The 26,188-nt window shown below is 32.6% G+C and overlaps 6 protein-coding genes across 6 annotated transcripts; 4 read left to right on the top strand and 2 right to left on the bottom strand.

Moving 5' to 3' along the window:
• Positions 1-15,554: 15,554 nt before the first annotated feature.
• rps1 (40S ribosomal protein eS1) lies at positions 15,555-16,633 on the bottom strand (the record flags this gene model as incomplete). Its single annotated transcript, XM_057067718.1, has 5 exons — positions 15,555-15,698; positions 15,759-16,260; positions 16,365-16,390; positions 16,455-16,539; positions 16,620-16,633. 5 exons carry the CDS (start codon positions 16,631-16,633, stop codon positions 15,555-15,557), a joined length of 771 nt encoding a protein of 256 aa, XP_056918573.1.
• A 736-nt stretch (positions 16,634-17,369) lies between these two features.
• Positions 17,370-17,921, top strand: N7503_008170 (transcription elongation factor 1 family protein; the record flags this gene model as incomplete). The annotated part of the gene is made up of 4 exons (XM_057067717.1): positions 17,370-17,400; positions 17,464-17,505; positions 17,557-17,695; positions 17,749-17,921. Exons 1-4 carry the CDS (start codon positions 17,398-17,400, stop codon positions 17,919-17,921), a joined length of 357 nt encoding a protein of 118 aa, XP_056918572.1. The 5' UTR covers positions 17,370-17,397.
• A 320-nt stretch (positions 17,922-18,241) lies between these two features.
• On the bottom strand, positions 18,242-19,160 carry N7503_008169 (uracil phosphoribosyltransferase; the record flags this gene model as incomplete). Its single annotated transcript, XM_057067716.1, has 4 exons — positions 18,242-18,293; positions 18,347-18,518; positions 18,579-18,937; positions 19,006-19,160. 4 exons carry the CDS (start codon positions 19,158-19,160, stop codon positions 18,242-18,244), a joined length of 738 nt encoding a protein of 245 aa, XP_056918571.1.
• Positions 19,161-19,603: 443 nt separating this feature from the next.
• On the top strand, positions 19,604-22,120 carry N7503_008168 (WAPL family protein; the record flags this gene model as incomplete). The annotated part of the gene is made up of 2 exons (XM_057067715.1): positions 19,604-21,778; positions 21,848-22,120. 2 exons carry the CDS (start codon positions 19,604-19,606, stop codon positions 22,118-22,120), a joined length of 2,448 nt encoding a protein of 815 aa, XP_056918570.1.
• Positions 22,121-22,597: 477 nt separating this feature from the next.
• Positions 22,598-23,369, top strand: rhbA (Rheb family small GTPase rhbA; the record flags this gene model as incomplete). The annotated part of the gene is made up of 4 exons (XM_057067714.1): positions 22,598-22,652; positions 22,721-22,860; positions 22,922-23,050; positions 23,130-23,369. The coding sequence occupies 4 exons, from the start codon at positions 22,598-22,600 to the stop codon at positions 23,367-23,369; spliced, it is 564 nt and encodes a 187-aa protein (XP_056918569.1).
• A 727-nt stretch (positions 23,370-24,096) lies between these two features.
• N7503_008166 (serine--tRNA ligase SES1) lies at positions 24,097-25,872 on the top strand (the record flags this gene model as incomplete). Its single annotated transcript, XM_057067713.1, has 7 exons — positions 24,097-24,229; positions 24,281-24,351; positions 24,417-24,578; positions 24,643-25,064; positions 25,119-25,209; positions 25,283-25,651; positions 25,708-25,872. 7 exons carry the CDS (start codon positions 24,097-24,099, stop codon positions 25,870-25,872), a joined length of 1,413 nt encoding a protein of 470 aa, XP_056918568.1.
• Between the last annotated feature and the right edge of the window lie 316 nt (positions 25,873-26,188).

Raw genomic sequence — 26,188 nt, 5'->3', positions numbered from 1 at the left:
AGTATTTTACTATTCTTATAATAATAGATTAATAAAAGACTTTAGTTAATTATAATATAATAGCTAAAGTTAATATTATTAGCTTAGAATTTATTTAAAAGTATTACTTTAAATCTATAAAATTTATAATTCTAAATATTTAAGTAGTTAGAAATCTTTTAGTTCTAACTTATAGAGCTTTTACTATATCTATTACTTTAATAAATAGTAGAGATACTACTAGATTAATAAGATAAGCCTATATTACTATTAAAAGATACTTAAATTATAGTTAAAGTCTTATTTTATTATTAATAATAACTCTAACTAAATTAAAGATTTATTTATTATTATAGAAGAGAAAATAGTAGTTTAAGAACCCTACTTTTAAAATTATAATAGCTTATTAGTTAATAAAAGCTTATTAAAATTAGACTTATATTTTTATTTTAATTATAACTTTAGAATTATTAATAAAGAGAAAGAAAAATAAGCCTAAAGTAAGCTTAATTTAAGATTAAAATAATATTATAATAAATAAACTATCTATTTTATCTAAGCTATATAAATATAAATCTATCTTTTTAAAAGTAGATTTAAAGATATTATTTACTAATTAAGTAAGTAATTATTTAATTAATTTAATTAAAGATTCTAAGTCTTTATATAGGCCTATATATCTATTATCTTAGAATAAACTAAAATTACTTTAAGATTACTTAGTAGAAAATCTTAAAAATTAATAAATCTAATCTTTAAAAACTCCTATAGGAGCTCTTATTCTCTTTATATTAAAGAAAGATAGAAATCTTTATTTATATATTAATTATAAAGGTTTAAATAAGGTTTTAGTAAAGAATTAATATCTATTATCTCTTATTTCTAAGATTCTAAATAGATTATCTAGCTCTTAGTATTTTAGTAAAATTAATATATAAGATATATATTATTAAATTTAAATTAAAAGTAGAGATAAATAGAAAATAGTATTTTAAATCTAATATAGTTATTTTAAATATATAGTTATACTATTTAGATTAATAAATATATTTACTATATTTTAGAACTATATTTATACTATTTTATATAGGATTCTAGGTAAATTCTATATTATTTATTTAGATAATATCTTTATATTCTTTAAAATAAGAAGTAAGTATATAAGTTATATTAAATAAGTACTATAGTACTTATAAAAAGCTTAGCTATATACTAAGCTATTAAAGTATATATTTTATTAATCTAAGATTAAATTCCTTAAATATATTATCTTAAAAGAGGATATTATTATAGATTAAGAAAGGGTTAAATCTATTATTTCTTAGCTAATATCTAAGAGTTTTAGAGATATCTAAGTCTTTATTAGATTTTATAACTTTTACTATAGATTTATATATAACTTCTCTTAAATTATATAATCTCTTATTTCTCTTTTAAAAGGAAATAAAGATAAAAAGAAATCTAGTTTATATTCTCTATTAGAATATAAGAAAAAAGCCTTTTAAAAGCTAATTAATACTTTTAAATTAGCTCTACTTTTAGTTTACTTTAATCCTAAATTATCTATTTAATTAGAAACTAATATCTTTAAATAAGGAATAATAGATATTTTATTTTAGCTAAATAAAAAAGGAGTTTTTTACTCTATAGTATTTTAGTCTTAAAAATTTATTAATTTAAAAGTAAATTATAATATACTTAATTAAGAGCTATATATTATAGTATATTCCTTTAAAATATAAAGCTATTATTTAGAAAGAAATAAGTATATAATTAAAGTACTCTTAGATTATACTAATTTATAAGCTTTTATAAAGTAATAAAAAATTAATAGTTAGTAAGTAAGATAATATATAACTTTATTATCTTTTAATTTTATTATAAAATACTAATTTAATAAGATTAATCTAGTAGATACTCTATTAAGATTATTTAGGAAATCTAAGAATACTTAAGATCTTAGTCTTTTAATCTTACTTTAGTATTAAATTACTTCTAATTTAGTATTAAATTAAGAAGTAAGAGCTCTATTTATTATATATAATTTAGATCTAATTAAATAAAAAGTTAAAGTATAAAGGATATCTTCTTATATATAGAAAGATCTAGCTAGAAATTATTAATCCTATATTAATATAAATATAATTAAAAGTAATAACTTATTTAATATATAGAATATATTATTAAGAGATAATCTAATAATAGAAATCTACTAAGTTTAATCTAAAGATTCTCTTACTTTATATTATATATTAATAATTAGAAATACCTAAGAAAATAGATTAAATAAAGATATAAATAAATATTAAATAATATTATAGTCTATTAAGTAGAAGTTAGATTTTTTTATTACTAGATAAACTAAATAGAAATTAGATTATCTTATTATAAGATAATTAAAATAGAAGTTAGGCTATTTTATTACTAAATAAAAATTAGATAAAAGTAAAATAAGCTAGAAATAAGCTTAAAAAGCTACTAAATTAAGTTCTATTATTAAGTTATTAAACTAGATAGCGAAATATTAGATTATAAGTCTTATTAATATAAGAAATTATAATCCTTATTCTAAGTAAAAGAATAATAAAAGAATAAATAAGACTTAGTCTTTTAATTCTAATAGACTAATATTATTTAAAAAGTATTATTATATTCTTCTAGTAGTAAAATTAAGATAAATCTTACTAGAATTATATTATAATAACTCTTTAGCTAGCTATTTTAGGGAGTATAAAATAAATAAGCTATTAAAAATAAACTTCTATTAAAAGTAAATTAATTAAGAAATAAAAGATTATATTAAAGAATATACTATATATTAAGATATTATTTTATTAAGATATTATTTATATAATAAGCTAAATCTACTTCTAATTCTATCTTAATCTTAGTTTAAATTAACTATAGATTTTATTATTAGTTTACTCTAAATCTTCTTTAAAGAATTAATTATTAACTTTATTTTAGTTATAGTTAATTACTATATAAAAATAGCCCTATTTTTTACTATTTCTATAATAATTAATTTAAATAAACTAATAAAGCTATTCTATAATAAAATAGAACTAAAATATAGAGCTCTAGATAGAATTATATCTAATTATAGATTAGTTTTTATAAGTAATTTCTAATCTAGCTTATATTATCTTTTATATATAAAGTAATATCTCTTTATAGTATTCTATCCCTAAACTAATAAATAAACTAAGAGAATAAACTAAGTTCTAGAATATTATTTTTATTACTTTATTAATACTAAGTAAACTAACTAATTAATTCTACTCTAAAATATAGAATTTACTTATAATAGCACTATTAATTCTATAATAAAAGCCTTATCTTTTATTACTTTAATAAGATATTAATCTAGCTTTTATATATATACTAAGATTAGCGCTAAAGAAAAAGAGATTCTAAAAGTTAAAATAAGAATAATAAAAATAAGAATAATATAAGAAAAGCTTAAAAAATAATAGTAAATCGCTATTAAATTATACTAAAAATAATATAATAAGAAATATATAAATATTATCTTTAAAAAAGGAGATCTTATTTCTCTTTTAATAAGAAATCTATAACTAAAGGTCCTAATAAAAAAGCTTATTCCTAAATTTATTAATCTATTTAAAATCTTAGATTAAATTAGCTAATAAGCCTATTAAATTACTTTATCTATAAAATATTATAAAATCTATAATATTTTTTATATTTTACTACTTAAACTATAGATAAATTAGAAATAAGAGTAAAATAAAACTATATTATTTCTATCTCTAAAAGATAAGAATAATTAAAAAGTAAAAGAAATTAAAGAAAAAAAGAAGATTAATAAAGAAGATTACTTTTTATTAAAATAAAAAGATTAGCCCTTAAAATATAATTAATAGATAATAAGAGAAAATATTAATATACTAGCTCTAATTAGTAAATTTAAAAAATTAAGAAAATATATTTAACTCTTATTTCTACTTTAAATTAATCTTACTTTTATCTTACTTTATATTTAAATTATAACTAGCTTTAATAGAAAAGTCTCTTAAATCTCTATTATTTATAATTCTATAGGATTATCTTTTTTATAGTTTCTAATAGTATTAACTTTATCTATATCCTAAATAATATAGATAGCCTATTTAATCTCTTCTAAGAGTATATATTTTAGGGGATTACTATAAAAACCCCCTTTTAGCTATAAAAACCCCCCTTTTAACTATATATAGTTAGTATAGATTATATAATTAAATATTAATATTCTTATATATATAGAAAGAAAAGCTTATAAATCATATATTACTAAATTATATATTAAAACCTTAAGATTTTCTATCTAAGCTACTATAGTTAAGAACTATATTTTAACCTATTATATAAGCTCTAAATTATACTATTTTAATACTATTTTAAATTACTTTTCTAGGTAATTCTAACTATATATAGACCTTACTCTTAATCCTAACCTTATCCCTAATCCCTAACTACTCTATAAGCTACTCTACTAGCTACTCTATAAGCTATACCCCTAGTTATTTTATAAGCTATACCCCTAGCTATTCTATAAGCTATTACCTAAGCTATACCCCTAGCTATACCCCTAGCTACTCTATAAGCTATTACTTAAGCTATACTCCTAGCTACTTTATAAGCTATTACTTAAGCTACTCCTTAGATAGTATCTTAAGCTTATCTAAGGGGTACTATAGACTCCTATTTAGAAAGATCTCTCTTAGTTATATTATTTTTTACCCCTTATAAGCGCCTATATATATATACTTTAAGTAGGTTATTAATTAGTAATACTAGATTAATTATAGATAGTATATTACCTATATTACTATATAGATATTACTAATAATAAAATTAATCTAGTATAAGGCTTTAGAGACTATTAAGATACTCTAGAATTATATAGATATAGGGCGTTTTTAATATCTATAATATCTTATAATTATATATTACTAGAATAGGAGGCTTCTCTAGGCCTTAAGATAAATATCTCTTATATTCCTTATTAATATATTAAATTACCTTATATAATATAACCCTTATAATCTATATATAGAGAAAATTTATCTAAATTAGCTATTTAATCTTTTATATTATAATTTCTATCTTAATCTACTTATATTATATATCTAAGACCTACTTTATAGTCTCTACTATATAATATATATTAAGTATATAGACTTAGAGATTATACTTAAATAACTAATATATATCCTTATATCTAGAGATTATAGTCTTATATAAATAAAGATAATAATATATATAATAATATAAGAATTAGATTAGGTAATTATATAATTACTTAGAGTTAATATATATAAAAAAAGTATTAAAAAGACTATCTTTCTATATATAACTTCTATAGAAATATACTAGTTATTACTCTATATTAGCTTTTATATAGATATATATAACCCTTATCTAGTATTCCTTTATCTTAAGCTATATCTACTTTTAAAGCTCGCTTAGCTTATCTTTTAGTAGTAAAATAGTCTATTTATATATAGTAAGCTAGTTAAGAAGTAATTAAGTATATAATCTTAAATTTATATTAATATACTATATATAAAGAATATTCTTTATATCTAGGAAGATTATATAAATAGCGTTTATAAGAGCTTATTTCTTATTTATAAGAATTATCTATAGATAAAGAGGATTAATTAAGTAATCCTTATATATCTCCTTAAGATAAAGTAAAATATCTTTATATAATTCTTACTTCTTATTATTTATAAAGATAAAGCTAATAAAGAAGGAGGAACTAATAGAGATTAAGCTAATAATATTAAATAAGGGTATTTAATATTTATTAGTCTTATATATATAATCTATAAAGAGTACCTATAGATAGTATTATAGTAAAGCTATACTAGTCCTATATATATAGAAGAGGCTTCTTATATAATAGTTATTATTAAGATAATAATAAAAGACCTAATCCTTACTCTTAAGAAGCTCTATAAGTATAGCTTAAATTAGAGTATACTTAGTAAGAAAATTTAACTACTTTTACTACTAAGAGTTATATATATCTCTTAATATAATATATATACTTTAATTATTTATATAAAAATAGATTATAATTACTTAAGTAATCTAATCTTACTATAACTTAGGATTAATAATTACTATCTTTTACTTAATCTTAGTAATCTAATATATATACTAAGTAATTATTAATAATAGCTTATAATTATAAGTAGAATTCTTAACTTTAAAGGCCTATATACTATATTTATATTATTAATATATAGATATAGTAAAAGAGTAGTCTTATATAAGAGTTAACTACTTATATTATTACTTATATAATAGTATAATATTAGTATATATATATTTATAGATATAGTAGAGATTAGTAGATATTAGGACCCTATTTTTAAAGTAAGAATATAGCTTAGTAATAGAATATCTATATAGCTTAGTAAACTTATTAATTATATTAATTCTAAGCTTATATATATTATATATAGCTATAAATAGGGTAGAGATTATAGTAGTATATAATAGAGTAGATAATAGAGTAGAAGAGAGATTAAATAATATAGGATTAGTAGATAGATTATTAAGATTAATAGATAGATTAATAAGTAAATTAGTAGATAATAAAGAGCTTATTTTAATAGTTAAAATAGTAATAAAATAGGGTAATTTAAAGCTTATAAAATAGATTAAAATAGAGTTCTTAACTATAGTAGATTAGATAGGAAATCTAGAGGTTTTAATATATAATTTAGTAGTATATAATTTATAAGCTTTTCTTTCTATATATATAAGAATACTAGTATTCTATTATATAATATATACTAATTATATATAGTTAGAGAGGGGTTTTTATAGCTAAAAGGGGGTTTTTATAGTAATTACTATATTTTATTATTAATTAGTAAATATATTCTTTATTATCTTCTTAAAGTTATAGTAAATACTTATATTAAAGACCTATTATATTATAGCCTACTTTAGTTAAATAATATAAAATAGTATTCTATCTATATTAAATAAGATATTTCTAATAATTTACTTTAATAGTCTAAAAGTAAGAGATTAGTAAATTAATACTAAAATAATAGTAAATTAATATATACTAGAATTACTATCTTTTTCGCTATTAAATTATATATAATATAATATATTATTAAAGAAGCTTTTAAGCTCTACTCTAGATTATAAATTACTTACTTTAATCTTAAATAAAATTTATCTTCTATCTAGTCCTTCTTTAATAGATTCTTAGCTCTTAAAGGCTCCTAGAATTTTATAGTCTATTTAATAATAAGATTAAAATTAGCTATATCCCCTATTATTTTAATATTAACTTACTTATATATCTTTTTAATAAGAGTATAATAGTTATATAATATAGTAATTATATCTTAATATAAATAAGATATTAAGATTAGTATATCTAGATTAATAAAAGCTTTAATCCTAGCTATAATATCTACTATAGACTTAATTAGAGTCTAAGTAAGTAACTAATTATAAAAGTATTATATATATTATAATTATATTATTATAGTTACTCTAGTATACTAAATTATAAGAACTATAATATAAATATAATATAGAAGTAAAGTAAAAGTAAAATAGTATCTAAGAGTAAACTAAAATTTTAAAGTTATTATATATTATATTAAATAAAGAGATATATATTATATATAACTAGAAGTTCTTTAATATATATTCTCTAAACTTCTATTAGTTTCTTATATTATTCTTTATCTAGAATTAAGGTTAATTTTATAAAAAGAGAGGGAATAGTTATTATAAAAGAAAAGATAGATATCTATTTTTCTAAGATAGAAATTATAGAATACTTTAGATATCCTAAAATAATACTAAATTACTTCTAATTTAATATCTAGATTAAGAGTAAGCTCTAGGCTTATCTAAAGCTAGTCTATAATAAAGAGATATTTAAAGTAAGATTATTCTAAACTATTTATCTAGCTCTTACTTAGCTCTTACTTTCTTTATATTAAGAAAAAAGAAGAATCTTTCTCTTTTAATTCTTTTTTTTCTTAAGAATTAGTTTTAAAACTAATATAATCTATATTATCTTAGATCTAAATCTATACTATATTAGTACTATTTTATATTCCTCTTAGTTCCCTTTTACTATCTTCTTACTTAGCCCTTTTATTCCTTATAATAAATATCTTAAATAATTATATTATAATTAATATAAATAAGAAATATTAATTTATCTATATAATTAAAAACTTTTAATACTAATTATAGTATCTATAGTAGCTTTAACTATAATTTAATAAATTAGTTTAGAGGATTAATATAAAAACCCCCTTTTTAGCTATAGAAACCCCTTTTTTAACTATATTTAGTTAATATACCTTATATAAGCTAATACTAGTATTTTACTATATATACTTATAAATTATATACTACTAAATAGGCTTTAATACTTAGGGTTAGGGTTAGGGTTAGAGTAGGGTAGGGTTAAAATAGGGCCCCTATTTACCTTTAAAATAGGGCTAGGCCTATTAATAGGGCCTTATTTATCCCTATTTTTATAGGTCTAAATTATATATATTTTTTATAAAATATATAGAAATATTAGTTTTAGAGGGGTAAAATACTACTTTAAATACCTTATATATTACTTATAGATAATATAAAGTTAGCTTTTAAAGATATAAACCCTATAGTTCTACTTTATTTTTTTAATTTTTTTTATAATTTTTATATATAAAAGTAAGGCCTATAAGCTACTCTAATATCCTAGTATCTATATAATTAAGAAAAGTATATATAATTAATTAAAGTATATATAATTAATCTTATTAATTAATAATATATCTATTCTACTTTATTCTATATCTATTTAGTAGCTCTAGCCCTTTTAGAAACCCTAATTAAAGGTAGTTCTTTATTATCTAACCTTTTATCTAAAGAATCTTTAGATAAAATCTCTTTTAGTCTCTTAGGCTACTAAATTAGGACTAGCTACTCTTTCTTACTTAAGCTATCTAGATCTAGATCCTTAATATTATTAATATCCTTAAGTAATACTTAAGTCTCTAAGTTCTTTAATCCTATCTCCTCTTTAATCTTAAGATTTTAGACTAGCTAAGTTAGCTCTTTTATATCTATATTAAATTTTATAATATAATTATATATTATAAGGTCTTTTATAATAGAAGTACTTAGCCTACTATACTAGTAGTAGTATATATTATATACTATATTAAATAGGCTCTCTATACTAGTACTAGTTATTAGAATAAAGAAGAGATCTTAAGCTATCTAAGCTAGGGTAGGGTATTTAGTCTAATTATTCTACTAGAAGATATAAGGTTCCTTATTAATTAGCCCTAGTTAGGTTAGTAAAGGGTAGTTAGATTAGGCTATAGATATAGAGTCTATATATATAGATATATAGATATATAGATATATAGATATATAGATATATAGATATATAGATATATAGATATAGACTTAATATACTAGCTTAAAGATAATCTCTTAGCTTATCTACTTATATAGGTAATATACTAGCTTTTAGAGGTATTATAGACTAGACTACTAGCTCTATAGCTATATATCTCTAGGCTTAGGGACTTAAGATTAGGTTATCTTATTAATAAGATCTAATTAGATCCTATAAGCTTAATCTATAGACCTTAGTATAATTAATTATCTTATCTTCCTACTCTTTAGATTAAAAGAATTAAAGCTTATATTATAGGGTAAGGATTATTCTATATATATATATTTTATCTAGGGCTAGGTCTATAGTCTAAGAGTAATACTCTTAAAGCTTAGATTTAGCTACTTATAGAGCTAAAAGTATATCTTATTTCTATAAAAGCTAGAGTTATATAGTTAGTATAGGATTATATAGAGTTATATAGGGTTATATAGGGTTATATAAGCTTATATAATCTATATATAAGCTTATATAGATTAAATATACCTTCTTTTACTAAAGCTTAGTAATAGAAGACTTAATATATTAGAATAAAGTATTATAGATATTAAATATACTATATATAGTAATATCCTTTATCTTATATAATATAGTAGTAAAGATAAAAAAAGGCTTTATAATATATAAAAGATAGGTAATTTAATACTATTTATCTAATCTTATATATATTTTACCCTAGAATAGCTTATAATAGCTATCTAGAGCTAGTCTAATCTAAATAGCTCTTTTTAGTATTAAAAAGATTAAGTTCTATTAAGTCTAAATATTCTAGATAGGGTAAAATAGGTCTTTTATTCTATCTTTTATCTATTCTATCTAGAAATTATCCTATCTTTATAGGCTTATATTAATATAGATTATTAGATTCTAGACTTTCTAAAGTATATAAATTATATTAATTATTTAGCTAATTTCTCTATACTTTTAGAGATCTTTAGACTAAACTAGCTTTATATTATTATTTTTAGGGTTAACCCTAATTATTTTATATAGCTACTTTAAGAATAGCTAGATTATATATACTATATAAGGGACTTAAGTAATTAAGGTCGCTAGATAAGCTTCTTATAGAAAGTCTTAAAGAGATAAGACTAAAGTCTTATTATTTAAAATATTATCTATAGTAATAGCTATAATCTAGTCTAATATTTTATACTTCTTTAATATTAGAATTACTATATTAATAAGATTAGCGCCTAGATATAGAAATTTTAGTATAAAGAAACTAAAAAGAGGAAGATAGAATCTTAAAGTAGATTAGGGGTAGATTAGGGGTAGATTAGGGGGATTTAATTAAGATATAATTAATATAGATCTCTATATTAATATATATATATTCTATATTAATTATATCTTAATTAATTCCCCCTAATCTATCCCTAATCCTATCTTAATCTACTTTAAGATTCTATTATTTATCTAAATAGGTACTATATAAGGATTTAAACCCTAGTAGGACCTCTCTATAGTACTAGTCTAGGTCTAGAAAATAGCCTATAATAGCTAGATAAGATTAGAAGTATAGATATATCTAGTAATCTAGGGTAATTAAGAGCTTAGAATCTTCTAGAAGTATATTTAAAGTAGTTATTTATTAATTTAAGCTTTTATCTCTTAGATAATAAGATAAGATTTAAGGGGAAGGGATAGATAGGACTAAAGTAAGCTAGGCTATTCTTTCTATAAAGGCCTTAAATTACTAACTATTTAAGATATTAAAAGATAGATAGTAGATAATAAAGAAGTTTATAAGTAGCTTAAACTATACTTAATAGATAATATACTACTTTAACTAAATTTCCTAGCTAGGGTTAGTATATATAATATATAATATATAATATATATAATATATATAATATAAGATAGTAGGGTAGTAGGGTAGTAAGATAGTAGGCTTACTATAGTAAAGATAAAGTTACTCTTAATTAAACTCTAGCTAGGGTTAATAACCCTAGACTTATAGAATTTCTTAATATAGTAATAAATAGTAGAGGTCCTATTAATAGAACTTCTATTATTACTTTAATTAGGGTAGTTAAATAGTATATTATATACTATATAGCGTACTTTTAGTAGTCTAGTCTAAACTTCTATAATCTACTTAATATAGGACTAAATCTTAGAAGTTCTATTTTTTATCTAGTTTAGAGATAGTTTAATATTCTTTAATCTATTTAGGGTAGTTTTCTACTATTTTAGGAAGCTAGTATAGTTTAATTAGGACTATATAGTATAATTTCCTACTTTAGATATAGAAAACTATAGAATTTTATTAAATAGGGTACCTAGAGTAGATAGGGTACTCTAGATAGGGTAGAATATTAATATTAACTTAGAAGAAGTAATTAGATTACTTTAGAGAGGATTTAGAAATCCTAATTCTAATATACTAGATATATAGAGTTAAGAGAGAGCTAGGATAAAAGGATTTTTAAAGATATTATCTTCTAGAACCTAATTAGTTAGATATTATATATAGATCTAGTTTTATAGTACTAATTAGTTACTATTATAGTAGTCTTACCTACGCGCTATATAATTAGGAATACTAGTTTAATTAATATATATTCTTATAGAACTCTTACTAAAACTAGTTAAAATAGAGCTTTTAAGCTTATATATAAGATTATTACCTTATAATATAGCTTATTCTTTATTTAAATTATATATATAAAGAGTAGTTAGGGTAAAGACCTAGATATATAGTTAGTAAGGTAGTAAAGCTATATATTCTATATATATATATTTTCCCTATTAGTATAGAAAATTAACTACTTTAAAAATTACTACTCTATATTATACCTAGCTACCCTAAATATAGAGTAATCTAGAGTAATATAGTATAATAAGCTTATATTAAGCTATATTATATATAATTATAATAGTTAGGGTAAAAGATTCTAGAAATAGTAGTTACTATATATATATAGACTAGAATAGACTATAATTAAAAAAAAGTCTTAGTAAAAAATATATAAAACTAGATAGATATTAAGTAAAGTTAGGCGAAAATCAGACTAAATTAGGCTAAATTAGATATCTACGCTAACCTTATTTAAAAATATACCCCTATTAGGGCCCTATAGGGCCCCTAATAGGGGCATGGATTTTTAGGGTTAGGGTGGGTTCTAGAATTTTAGAATAGGGCCCTATTTACTAAAGCCTACTACTAAATTATATATAAAAACCTTAAGATTCTCTATTCTAGCTCCTATAGTTAATATCTATATTTTAATCTATTTAATAAGCTTTTAATTACTCTATTTTAATACTATTTTAACCCTTAAAATAAGCTCTTCTTAATTATTTAATCTATCTATTAATCTTAATGATCTATCTATATATTCTAAGCTACTTAATCTACTATCTATCTTATTATCTCCCTTACTATATAGCTAGAGATAAAGCTTAGATTATAGCTTAAGATATAGCTCTAGATATAGCTTAGGGGTAGGAACGGGATTAAGGATAAGATTAAGATTAGGCCTAAGGTCTAAATTAGCTAAAAAATTAGTTTAAAATAGTATTAAAATAGGGTAATTTAGAGCTTATTAGATAGGTTATAATATAGGTATTAACTATAGGAGCTAGAATAGAGAATCTTAAGGTTTCTATATATAATTTAGTGGTATATGATTTATAAGTATATATAGTAAAATACTAGTGTTAGCTTATATAAGATACGCTAACTAAATATAGTTAGAAAGGGGGTTTCTATAGCTAAAAGGGGGTTTTTATATTAGTTGCCTTAGTTTATTATAATAATATTATATTTTATATAAGTATACTTTAATATATCTTCTTTATAATTCTATCTATTTCTAGATGTTTTCTTCTGATTTAAAGTATAACTTATTTTTAAAAAAAGGCTAGGATAGTTATTCTAGAAGGAAAGATGGTTACTAAATTTTTAATTATAGTAGTAATAATATATCATAAATTAGTGCTAATTTAGAAGTGATTTAGTATCTAGATCTTAGATAAGCTCTTAGACTCGCCTAGAAGTCTTATATAAATAATTCAGAAGTAAAATTATAATAAGTAGCTCTTTAAGCTCTAAATCTCTCTTTATTAGATAAGAAGAATACCTCTTGAATTTGTTCCTTTCTTACGTAGTAATTTAGTAGTTGATATAATTACATCATCCTAGGCTTTTAATCTATACTAATTAAGTATTATCTTGGATTCAAGTTGGATCTTCTTGTCTAGCCTTTTTGATTTTCTATGAATAATATAGGTCTTCTGAATACTTCAAAGGTTTAATAGGTCTATCAATTTGAATAGTAATATATAGGGCCTCCTTCTATCTATTACGCGCTTTATATATAAATATTAGCCAATAAGCCGAGTTATCATCCTGATTTAAGTTTTATTGATATGTATTCCTTATCTCTAAACTTATCTATATATTTCATTGGAATGTTATTAATTGGAACATGGTCAGTTAAAGATATTAGAAAATGATTTCTCTAAATTCCTTATCTATATAACGAAGTCTCTGAACTAATTTTAAAAAATTGTTTCTGGATTTTAGAGACCTATCTTAAATATAAGGCTTGATATAAGTCTTCTTCTAACAGAATTATAGAGAATTATAATACTAATTGAAAATGATATATAAATGTCTCTATACGTAATTTTTAAACTTAGCCCTTATAAAGAATATTAATAAATAACACATGAATTAAGTATGATCTATATCATAAGTTTTGGTTTAGGAATCAAAGGAAGTCAACAAGATACTTCATTTAAATTTAACATATATACTAACATTCTACTAATATTGAATTACACCCTTTTTAGCTATTTTAAAAGTTTTACAATTGATGATTCATTGATTATAATCTATCTATCTATCATAGCCTTCTAATTATATAATCAAATATTAATCATTTAGTCTCTTTAAACCCTATAGATTACTTTTTCTTTATTTAGGTAGCTAGCGATCACTGATATTCCTTTTAAGTCTATGGGTATGTAGCTATCTATGTTATCTCTCTACTTGAGTATTATCCATTCACTATTACGAACTAAGTTTAACGTTACTTGAACCCCATTACAATTTATCATTATAAAGCTTATGATAACTTTAATATCCATGATCAGTATCACTCATGATTCAGTGATCACTATAATTAGTTTTAAAGGTTATTATTTCTAGCATGTAGAAGATTAAATTGCTGACCGTGCCTTCCAATCGACCTTGAAAAACAAAATACATTTAGCTCAGTAAAAGAGGAAGTAAGGAGAAAGCGAAAAACTCAATAGGAGTAACATTGCCTTAGTGGAAAACCAAGACTTCAAGGCATTAGTCAGGCTTGCTCCATGTGGACTTAAGCTTAATCTAGGTCAGTGCTCGTTCATCCCGTGACTTTGGTAACGTGATCAAACCCATCGCCCACTACCCTTGACAACCTCGTTACACAACCCACAATACACTTAAAATGATTAAATAAAGAAATATATGGACTGACATGTAGGCTTCGATGTTTTCAAGTACATAGCTATATATTGATGTTATAGCCTAGCTAAATATGTAATAAACCAAGGCTTCCTTATTTTGGCCTAACGCCCTAAGGCATTTACAAAGGCTACACATTATCTACGAAAGCTAACCCATATTATTCCAAAACGAAACAAAGTCATTCATTTTTGCGCTGGGGCAGCAATTATTCAAGGGTTCTTGAATTATACCTCTTGATTATCGTTATAATACACGCACATGTCACCGGGGCTGGGGGCGGTTCCACAGAGTTATCCCTTCTTGTGACTAGTTCCCAATTTTAGCGGGTCATACGTTAATCCATTCCACCAGTGTTACAATGGAGTTGATATCGCAAGGCCCATAATTTACACAATTCCAAGATAAAAGGGATGAGCAAGAATTAAAACATAACAGGCTATGTTGATGAAGACGAATGTCAATTAAGTCCGATCAAGGATTAAGCTGCTCGTTATATATACCATCTCTACAGGGTATGTTGTAAAACCAAAGGTTCCACAACAGGGTTGTATATTTGCCATACATGTCATGAACTTTTTTGTTATCCTATTGATCGGGAGACAATAATTGCCATGATTGACCAGTATTTCACATCACTTCAAAATTGAAAACCCCTTAAACAGTCTGCAGGACCTGCTCCTTGAACTCACGCTCCACCTTCTGGCCCTTGTCATCAGTTGCGGACTCGCCGTGGAGAGCCAAGAGGGCACCCAGGTCGAACTTGGGGGACTTGAGCAGCTTAACCTTGCGAATGTGGACCTAGAGAGAATCTGTCAGATAACAGACCCAGCTACCGATGATGGTGGGAAAGAAACGTACATTCTGCAGGGGGTAGATGCCCTGGGTGGACTTCTCGATCTCACGACCAATGACCTCAGGAATGAGCTTGTGGGTGAGCTGAGACAGAGTGCAGCTGGAAGCCTCACGCTGCATAATCTCGGTCATCTTCTTGCGAATGGCACGGATTTGAGACGAGCGGGCGTAAGTGGTCTTCTTGATCTGGTTGGGGCGTCTCTTGGTGAAGGCGATGGCGAACAAACGGATGAGGTAGTCGTCAGTGGTCTTCACGGTGACGTTGGCCTCAATCAGAGACTGCCACTTGCGAACAAGGGAGCGCAGCTTGTCGGTGGTGAAGTCCAGACCGTGGAAGTTGGTCAGGCAGTTCTTGCCCTGGATCTCATCCACACGGAGCTTGACCTTGCGGAAAGCGTGGTCCTCATCGTTCTGCAGGTCAGCGAGGGAGACCTCGAAGATACGGCCCTTGAGGGAGTCGTTGGCGTTCTTCAGACCGCTAGTGCGGTTGACCAGAGTCTTGCCGACACTTTTCAAATTCGTTAGCACACAAAGTTCAGGTCCAAGTTACCATATAGAGACGGGGGAAAAAATGAAATTTGTGGGTTGGAAAGGGAGGGAGGGGGATCCTACTCGCGGGTCTGGAAGGTAGAGGGGGCCTGGCAGCGAGAACGTTAGTTAATGCGTTCCTTGCGAATGGTATTCAGATTTCAGTAAGCTCACCTTCACGGAGTACTCATCCTTGCGTGTGAAGGGGTCGACGGTCCGCTTCTTGATACCCTTCTTACCCTTTGAAAGGCGCTTGTTCCTGGTGACGAGGTGAATTAGTGAAAAGGATTCGATAGGGCCAATGGAGTGATAGAGAGTGACGATGGGAGCAAGACTTACTTGCCAACAGCCATGATTGCGAGTCGGGTCTATCTGTGTGTTGTTAGAAGACAGACAAAGGTATCGCACCACGGCGCTCGGAAGGTTTCGAGATTCTCGCTGCACGGGTCGACGGGAGGGTTGAAATCGAAAACCCACAGAAAACTCGGCTAAGCGAGCCCACCGGGCCCTATCTGTGGCTGACTCAGCCACATTTCCAGTCTCATGTGACACACAGACAAATTTGTTTGCTGCAAATTGTGATTGGTTGCTTACATATGCATACTCTTAAGTAACTTACTGGATTCATGATATCATGAATCTCATAGTGCCTAAGCGTAGCATGCCGATATACCATATCTTTGAGACTAAAATTTTGATTTTGACACTTTATAAGTCACATATAACTCATATCCAACTTGTAATTCTCCTAACAACATCTTATTTGCACCAGCTACCCTATCTGGTTCAAATTCAAAGTTCTCCGTAGTCAGTAGTAGTACTAGCAGATTAAGAATTAGACAAAGAGTCAATGATTAGGTTTCTAGACCAAGAGTTAAGACATGGTAGTAGGTTTGTGAGTACACAACATTTCGTTACCTTCACTATAAGTGATCTTACCAGTGGGCGGTTAGCATGATCACCTAAGATCCTTTTTCTGCAACCGCCCAAGCAGCTCCCGCTCCACTCCTGTTGTTGCGACTCTCATTCTCCGCACGAAGCCCACCGTCATTAATTACGTCTCTTGAACTTCGCCTTCTTACCTCGCCAACTTACTTTCTTGAACCCATCGTGGAGCATGGTAATTTTACATCATCCACTACTATGCATCTTTTCTTCCATATTAATCGACTCATCCTGATAGGGCAAGCGCAAGTCTTCCTCCAAACCCCAAGGGCCCAAAAAGGTGAGGACACACTGGATTTGACCACGCCCTGAAACTAATTGGTCTACATAGCGGGAACCCCTTTCAACCACTTTCGCCTGTTTGTTTTGCAACCATGAGAACTCGGTCATCGTCAAGTTAGACAAGAAACTCGGCCTCGGCGATCTGTCCTGCAAAGTTTGTGGCCAGAAGTTCCAGACTGGCATCAATTGTGCGTCATTCCTTGGTCGCATTACCTGTGATTCCTTTCTGATTGTATAATAGATCTTTCCGCTGCCGTCGACGTTTACTCGGATTGGGTGGACGCGTGTGACGCGGTTGCCAAGGACACGGCAAACCAATATGACGGGGCAGTCAGCTCGCAGATAGCCAGTCGCAAACCGGGCCCTTCGGCAGATATGGCACCTGGTGACGGCTTCGAGGATGAAGACTATTGATTCTCTTGTTACGGGGCGAATTGGCGCATGGGAAATGGTATCAATTTTGATGACCTCATCTATATACACTTCGGCGCATCCTTGAATTCATTTTACTTTCTTCTCAGAAAATGTTTTGCACCCTCTAGGTAAATTACCTAGATGATCTCAGATGACAAATCCGACCTCTCGGCGCTTGATGAGACGATAACCCCTTCTTGGTGGGGGATCATGTATCAAAGGCCATCCGTTGATGCTTGCTCTACGAAGAATATACGGGTGGACCGCAGATAGTAGCTTTGAAGCTCGAACTACTCATGTCGTTATCGGCGGAGATGGTACTACAAGGTATAGTATCGATCACCAAAATCTCCCAGCCCAGGGATGATGTACCTGCAAACCGATTAGTATGGCCGAAGAGCCTGAATAAGAAGGGAGCCTCTTACTTTTTGTCATCTAGTCCTTGATCAATAAAGGATGTGACAACCCGAAGTTTGGGGAATCTCTCAGCAAATTCCGCAACACCAGAAGGGCTTGCGATCAAATTTAGAAATAGAATCCGATGCTCAGGGACGCCTTTCTGCTTGAGTACCTCTACTGCCAATGTTGCAGATCCCCCTATAAAATGTCAGCATGGCTGCGAAAGCCCTAGGTCGTCAATGTGACATTGACACCTACCAGTGGCAAACATGGGATCCAGGAGCAGGACCCATCGATCCGCAATATCGGCTGGCAACTTCTCATAGAAGAGCTTCGGCATGCAGGTTTCTTCGTCTCTCTGGATTAGAATCTTGCCAATACGAACAGATCGGCAGCAATCTCGCAACCCTTGTTCCATGGCCTCTCCTGCTCTCATGATCGACACACCACAGATCTTCCCTTCAAACTTGACTCCCAAGTAGGCCCGTCCGACCGGGGTGGTGACTGACTGTTCCACTACGGGTAAGTGGTTCAGTCCTTCTTCCACCAGCAGCCGGATGATGCGGTTGGAGTAGAAGATGAAATCTGCCCGAGCAGTCCGTTTGTCGCGAATCATCCTACAGATTGGTTAGACGTCTTGAAAGATTTTTAGGCCAGCCTCGGCGAGAAAGGGTAATTGTCTTACGTCAGTAGAGCGATTAATTGGGGCGTTTGGGACAACACATGGACATTTTCGTAGGAGACTTCTTTGGAGACAGTTGCTGTGGGCTTCTCACCGTCTGGCTGATAATTAGGGCCAACGCCTTGGGCGGGCGATGGTACAGGATCCTTGCTAGCCATGAGGGAAGAATCGGAAAAGAGGGAATAACGTCAACACCAGGAGACACACGACCTGCAGCAAGAGAGCAAAAGTGGGGAGAGGGGATTTTCTCTTATCGGAGCTATCGGTCAAGAACGACCTGCGCCCTCCGCACTCATCCTTATCGGTCCCGCTGAATAAGCCTCGGGACTTGCAGGACTTGGGGATTCGCGTCTCTTGCAATCTAGGAAAATTCTCCGATTCAAGCTCGACCTTCTTGTCATCCCTTTCTATCTTTTCAGACACCTTCTCCTTTCATAAATCCGACTAGGCTGTCTGCGGCATGCCTCCTTCGCCCGCAGACGCCCTCCAGCCCTATTGGATCAGCCTGCGGTGCTTTTGAACTGGTCTCCACGAGTCCCTGTCTCCTTCTCCCCCTGGTTGATGGGCATGCTAGCCCTCTGAAGCTACTTCCTCAGCGAGAATGGAATCGCGCCCCCGGAATCGACGGCTGGTGACCTATCGCTCCACCGCTAATAATCAATCGCAATCCAAAACTGTACTCCCACGTCCGTCTACCAAACATACGCCAACTAAGTCGCGCCATTCACATCAATCAAGCCATCACCCACTAGATAGTAAACTGAAAGAAGAGCAGCCCCAAGTGTTGGCTGGGACTTCAGACGAGAAGATTTATGATTTACCATCGTCAGACGAAGAAGATCAACAACAATATATGCCGAGGCGAAAAAGACGACGGCATAGCTCGAATGGGCATACGATCACCTTGCGACAGGATATTGTGGGCTCGCGACAACCCATAGCGATCGAGAAGGATGTCAAATCAGACGGAATCTCCACCAAGAAATTGAACCCCGCAGCTCCCCAGATTATGACTGCCTCACCTCGAAGAAGAAAAGGCGCAGTTAATCATCAAGGGAGCTTTGAGCAACTAGAGGATCATGGGTTACGCGATCCCGAACCGCACACGTCTACGCCAGGCGAGAATGAGCGACCCAAGAATTCCGAGACACAGGAACGTGTCACTCGGAACGCGCAACCTAGCTTCAAATCCCCTGGGTCTCCAGGGTGTACCATGCCGCTTACGAGAAATGGTACTCCTGGCCGTCGAAGACTAATAGACTCGCTTGGCACCAGGGAACACTCAGCCAAGGGGTCATCACCAGATATGCCGGCTGAAAGTCAATTATCTTCTCCCGTGGCTCCTACGCCAAATCGACGATCAGACCTTGCACAATCAAGAACGCCGGTCGAAAGTCAATGTGATAGTCACGGCCAGGACCCTACCATTGCACCCTCGCCCCACTTACGTGGCTCTAAAGTCACATATGCCCGTCAACGCTCATTTCTAGATGACCTTCTTTTGGAAACTGGACCTTCGGGCGTAAATCTTGCACTTGGTGCGGAGCAGAATGACCAGCTAGCTGACCCTCACCATATGAATTCCAATCCTGGGTCTCGGGCTCGTCTTTTCACCATTGAGGAACCCGACAATGATGATTCCGCTGTTCGGAGCATCCATGAACTTCGTCAAGCTGGCGGAAATGCTCGTTACCGGGGCGCGGTCGAGTCCATCTTCGAAGACATTGAGGATATCCACATCTCCACATCGGGCCGGTGCAGTGCATTGGTGCAACTCTGCAGCAAGTTGCTCAATCCAAAGCTTGCACATCAATTTCTGGAGTGCAATTTTGATAGGAGGCTGGTGGATCTGTTCCGCAGCGACTTTGACTTGACCTCCTCTTCACTTGCCCTCTGTGCCTACAAACTTTGTGCCATCGGGCGACCTCTTCCCTATATTCTCGCCACGACTGCCTTGCCCAAGCTTTTGGATATTTCACTTCCCTTGTTGGACGTTCAAGATGACCTGTTTGCAATGGCACGTATTCCGCGCTTGAAAATAGCTAAGGCTACTCAATTATCCATCCAACACATTCTCCCAAGACTTCAGTCAATGATGCTTCCCGATGCTCATATGGTCAAATTATCCCCCTGCTTCTTAATACTTCAATGCCTGAGGACGACTATGGCGGCAATTCAGGAGAAAGGCGAGCATCCCAGCGGTCTTCCCGTGCCATTCTTGAAGCGATTGGTGAATCTCATGCTATCTACCAACACTTACCGGGAGGAAAGCTCAACCATTGTTGGAGTAGAAGCCTCCCAAAATCTAATGTTGGGATTGTCTATTCTAGAAGCACATACGATCTCTGGGGGTCTTCTTACCGAGGACCATCGTGATGTTCTAGGTTCCATTTCAAGTCTGTATGGTTTGCTTTCAGTGAAAGGTGACGGGTCAGTGAATACGATCAGCCAGGATATTCAAAGTCTCTATATCCGAGTGATCCTGAACGTTACCAACAGCCATCCTAACCTTTGCGATGACTTTGCAACGCCCGAGATGATAGATGAACTGGCCGCAATCGCAATCGCCAATTTTGCTGACTTGTCCAAAGAGCCCCTCGCTCAGGATAACAGCAATTCTTTAGATACCGTGATCCTGGCACTGGGGGCTCTGATCAACGTAACTGAACAAAGCGAAACCTCGCGTATCGTTTTCCTCAACTCACGGAGTTCAGGCCCGTCTCTCCTCGGCCAATTACTGCAGCTATTTTTGATTCATGTCGATTCCACCTCCGAGGTATAAATTTACCCCTGGCTTTCCCCCCCCGCCCCATCTTGTTTGGCTGCTAATGCATTGATTTCTTAGGCACATTCTGTCCCGGCAGTTCATCATAACGTTGCAATGGGATATTTGGCGGTCCTCCTCCTAGCCTTGTGTCTTAATTCCAGTGCTCGAGCCGAGGTAAAGAGATCGTTGCACTCTAGGGGCTTATCGGCGATCCTGTCGACGGTTGAAGAATTCTTGCAATATCACCGCAAGATCGACCAAGAACTACAAAGCCTCCCGGCACAAGGTGATTCAAGTGGATTCCATATTCGATTGCAGGACCTGGTTGGTCGAATTCGACTCATCGAGTGAAAATGTCTTTTTAAATGAACATCATGGTCTGTTATGACTTTTCTGTATTTATGGTGATGGCGACGCTGGCTTTTCTCTTTTCTTTCTTTCTTCTCTTCGTCTTGCATCCTGAAACTCTGATGAAGACAGAATGACCTTGGCGAGATTTAATTAATGATTGATACCCTTTTCCTTTTTCCTCATCTTCCTTCCTAATTGTGTTTAGTATATACTGAATCGTATGTCAAGTAGTGTATATCCTACATGTGTTATCGGAATGCTGTTATCGGCTCACGTGCGGTCCCAGATCGGGTATCTAATCGCCTGTTTGCAGCGTTTGCAGCCGATCGAGCTCCCCGATTGCTTCAACCTGTGGATTTGCCACTCCAACCGCGAGCTCCCATCGATCGCCAAATCGTTCTGAAACCTCCTCCTTGACCTCCCAATATCCGTTCTTGTACCAAAAACTCCTCCTGTAACTTCACTATATTTGACACGATGCCTGCTGCCCCGAAGCAGAGAAAGATTGCCATTGTTGGCAGTCGTTCCGTGGGTATGAGCCTTGATCAGCATTGGTTTTCAAGGGGAAAATCTCCGGTGTACTGACGCTGAATGCCTCAGGAAAATCCTCCCTTACGGTCCGCTTCGTTGAGCATCACTTCGTGGAAAGTTATTACCCCACAATTGAAAACACTTTCAGCCGGATCATCAAATACAACGGTCAGGACTATGCCACCGAAATCGTAGACACGGCTGGACAGGTATGCCTCTGCTCGTTAGGATAGAGGAGGAAGACTTCCTAGAGCTGACTTCTACTTCCAGGATGAATACAGCATTTTAAACTCGAAGCATTTCATCGGCATCCATGGGTATATCATTGCATACTCGGTGACATCGCGCCAGTCTTTTGAAATGGTAAAGACTATTCGTGACAAGATCTTGAACCATCTGGTAACCCCCTCCCCCACCCGTTATTCAAGTCTATTCCTTCTGAAATTGGATATCTAACTGTTATTGTGTGACACAATAGGGAGCAGACGAAGTGCCTCTGGTAGTTGTAGGCAATAAGAGTGACCTGAAGCCAGAGCAACGACAAGTCTCATTGGATGAGGGCCGCAAACTGGCGGAAGAGGTCAACTGTGCATTCACCGAGGCCAGTGCCTTCCTCGACTTCAATGTCGACAACGCATTCGAGCTGATGATTGGGGAGATTGAAAAATCTCAGAATCCGTCTCAACCTACCGGGGGCAATAAGTGTGCTTTGATGTGATCTGACTTTGAGTCATGTTATGGCATATATTCTCCCCTGGTATGTTATTTTCGGGAAGGATTATGCTGGAGATTATGGGATTTGGAGCTCCTGAACCTGCTGCGCAAGTACTCAACTCCCTTCGTCCTTCCCTTTCTCATGTATGCCTAACGCCTAAATCCCACCAACCATGCCCCTCGTCCCTTGGAATAATCTGAAGCTAACGTTGCGATTGTTGTCTAGGAGCACTCTCCTGTGGAGACATACAACAAACATTTGGTTATTCGCTTTCCCGCGCCTTTCTCTCCTTGTGTTATTGTTGTTCTTTTTTCTTCTTCTCTCCTTGTTATTGTCATTCGGGAATGGTGGAATCTTGGGACTTTGGGTTGCTTTGAATCATGGGTTTCTTTTTTTGCGGTTCCAGGGCTAGGGAAATATGTATTTGACATTTGCATAGAGTAATGAAACGTTGGCCCTTTTGGGCCCACCGACACGTCAATATATTTCCTATCTTATGGAAACGCAGATCAACAAAGCTTATGTAGAGAAATTTCCGAGGTTGTATGTTGGTTAAAGAAACATGACCGTAGTTATGTCTGTCTGGTATACACCTCTATGATATTTGGAATGGAACGGATTTACCATGTTTGGATTAAGTAATCCCCCGCTGTCCGCGCGCACTTTTTTCCCACTTTACCCCTCCACCAACGCCAGTGACTCAGATTTTAATTGTACCCCCTTCCCGACCATGTTGGACCTCAATGATTTTGTCGCCGAGCGCGGCGGTGACCCCAATAAGATCAAGGAGAGCCAGCGCAGACGCCACGCCCCAGAGGAGACTGTGGACGAAGTGATCGCCCTGTACGAAGAAGCCCGTCAAGGTATGTTTGTGGCCCGATCGACGTGGGAAGCAGCTTCTAAGTCATAATTAGCCCGTTATGCAGTTACTCAAATCGGCTCCGAGCTGAATGCCCTCATGAAGCAGATCGGCATGAAGAAGAAGGTATCCCTCATCTCACACCTTCTCCCCACCTCGAGCACGAATAACTCATATGTTGGATTGAATAGAACAAGGAAGATGCGAGCGACCTGCTCAGCCAGAAGACAGATGTCGACAAGAGAAAAAAACAGGCTGAGGATGCAGCTCTTGCGAAGGAATTGGAGCGGGACCGTAAGATTCGAACGATTGGAAACTACGTTCACGACTCAGTCCCCTTGAGCAACAACGAGGCAAGGATTCATTCTTATAAGATGGTGATGTGGGAAGTGAACTAATGCCGATGGTGCATCACAGGATGACAACCAGGTCATTAGGACTTGGACCCCTCAAGATGCTGTGATGCAGCGGCCCGATTGTCTCTCCCACCACGAGGTCCTGACTCGCCTGAACGGATATGATCCCGAGCGTGGTGTAAAGATTGTCGGCCACCGAGGATATTGCTTGACTGGCTACGGTCTCTTTTTGAACCTGGCCCTTGTTAACTATGGTCTGGAGTTCCTCTTCAAGAAGGGTTACCAGCCCAACCAGCCTCCGCAATTCATGCTTAAGGAGCTCATGGCTAAGACCGCACAGCTGGAGCAATTCGACGAGGAATTGTACAAGGTCACTGAGGGCGAGGACAAGTCCACCGATAAGTATCTCATTGCCACCTCTGAGCAACCGCTCTCTGCACTTCACAGCAGCGAGTGGCTGCAAGAGAGTGACTTGCCCATCAAGTAAGAGCTATTCCCACTGCCTTGTTGTGCAAGTGTTGATATCTTCATATCTAGGTACGCTGGCTACAGCACCTGTTACCGCAAAGAAGCTGGTGCCCACGGTAAAGATGCATGGGGCATTTTCCGTGTTCACCAGTTTGAGAAGGTGAGCTAGACTCGTCCCGCTTTCCCCTCTGCAGCACCCGTTTTCCCTGACTGGAGGCTTATACATCCTACAGATCGAACAATTTGTGTTGACCAAGCCGGAGGACTCATGGCAAGCTTTTGAAGATATGATGGCCACTTCGGAGGAGTTCTACCAGTCTCTGGGGCTCCCATACCAAGTCATGGCTATCGTGTCGGGCGCATTAAACAACGCGGCAGCCAAGAAGTACGATTTGGAGGCTTGGTTCCCATTCCAGCAGGAGTACAAGGAACTTGTCTCATGCTCCAACTGCCTTGACTACCAGTCCCGTGACCTGGAGATCCGCTTTGGTGTCAAGAAGGCCACCGATCTGAAGAAGACCTACGTCCACGCGCTGAATGCTACCTTGTGTGCCACCGAGCGGACCCTCTGCTGCGTTCTCGAGAACTACCAGCGGGAAGATGTATGCGCTCTCCCCATTTCCTTCCTGCTGATAACTGCTGACTCATTCCATCATAGGGTATCGAGGTCCCCGAAGTTCTGCGGAAGTACATCCCTGGCAACCCAGAATTCCTTCCGTACGTCAAGGAACTGCCCAAGGACACGACTTCACAGAAAGTCAAAGCCAAGCAGGCCAAGGGAACCGATGAAGCGGCCAAGAAGATGCAGGATCTCAAAGTCTGATTGAAAACAGACAGATGTAGTACATGAGCTTTACTATGTAGTACATATGCGGAAAAACGAATTTGAAAGTGGATCCTCGATAATAGAGTTACGAGTAGTTGATTGGACGAATAGAAAAGGCGGAAAATGCGGGAAAAAAGAAGAAAAAAGCCCCGCGATGCCCCTCTTCAATCACGCCTTCATGAGTCTAATGAGTCACGTATATACAGATTTTTTTCTATACCGCAGCGTAGCATATATTGTAGTTTATGCTAGAAATGAGTCAATTTTCTCCAGCTTTAAATCACTGATCCCTCTCTTTCTTTCCCTTTAAATA

The sequence above is a fragment of the Penicillium pulvis genome, assembly GCF_028828015.1.
Source record: "Penicillium pulvis strain IBT 33274 chromosome Unknown contig_7_segment1_segment0, whole genome shotgun sequence".
Taxonomy (NCBI): Eukaryota; Fungi; Ascomycota; class Eurotiomycetes; order Eurotiales; family Aspergillaceae; genus Penicillium; species Penicillium pulvis.
This window is presented reverse-complemented; position numbering and strand designations above follow the sequence as displayed.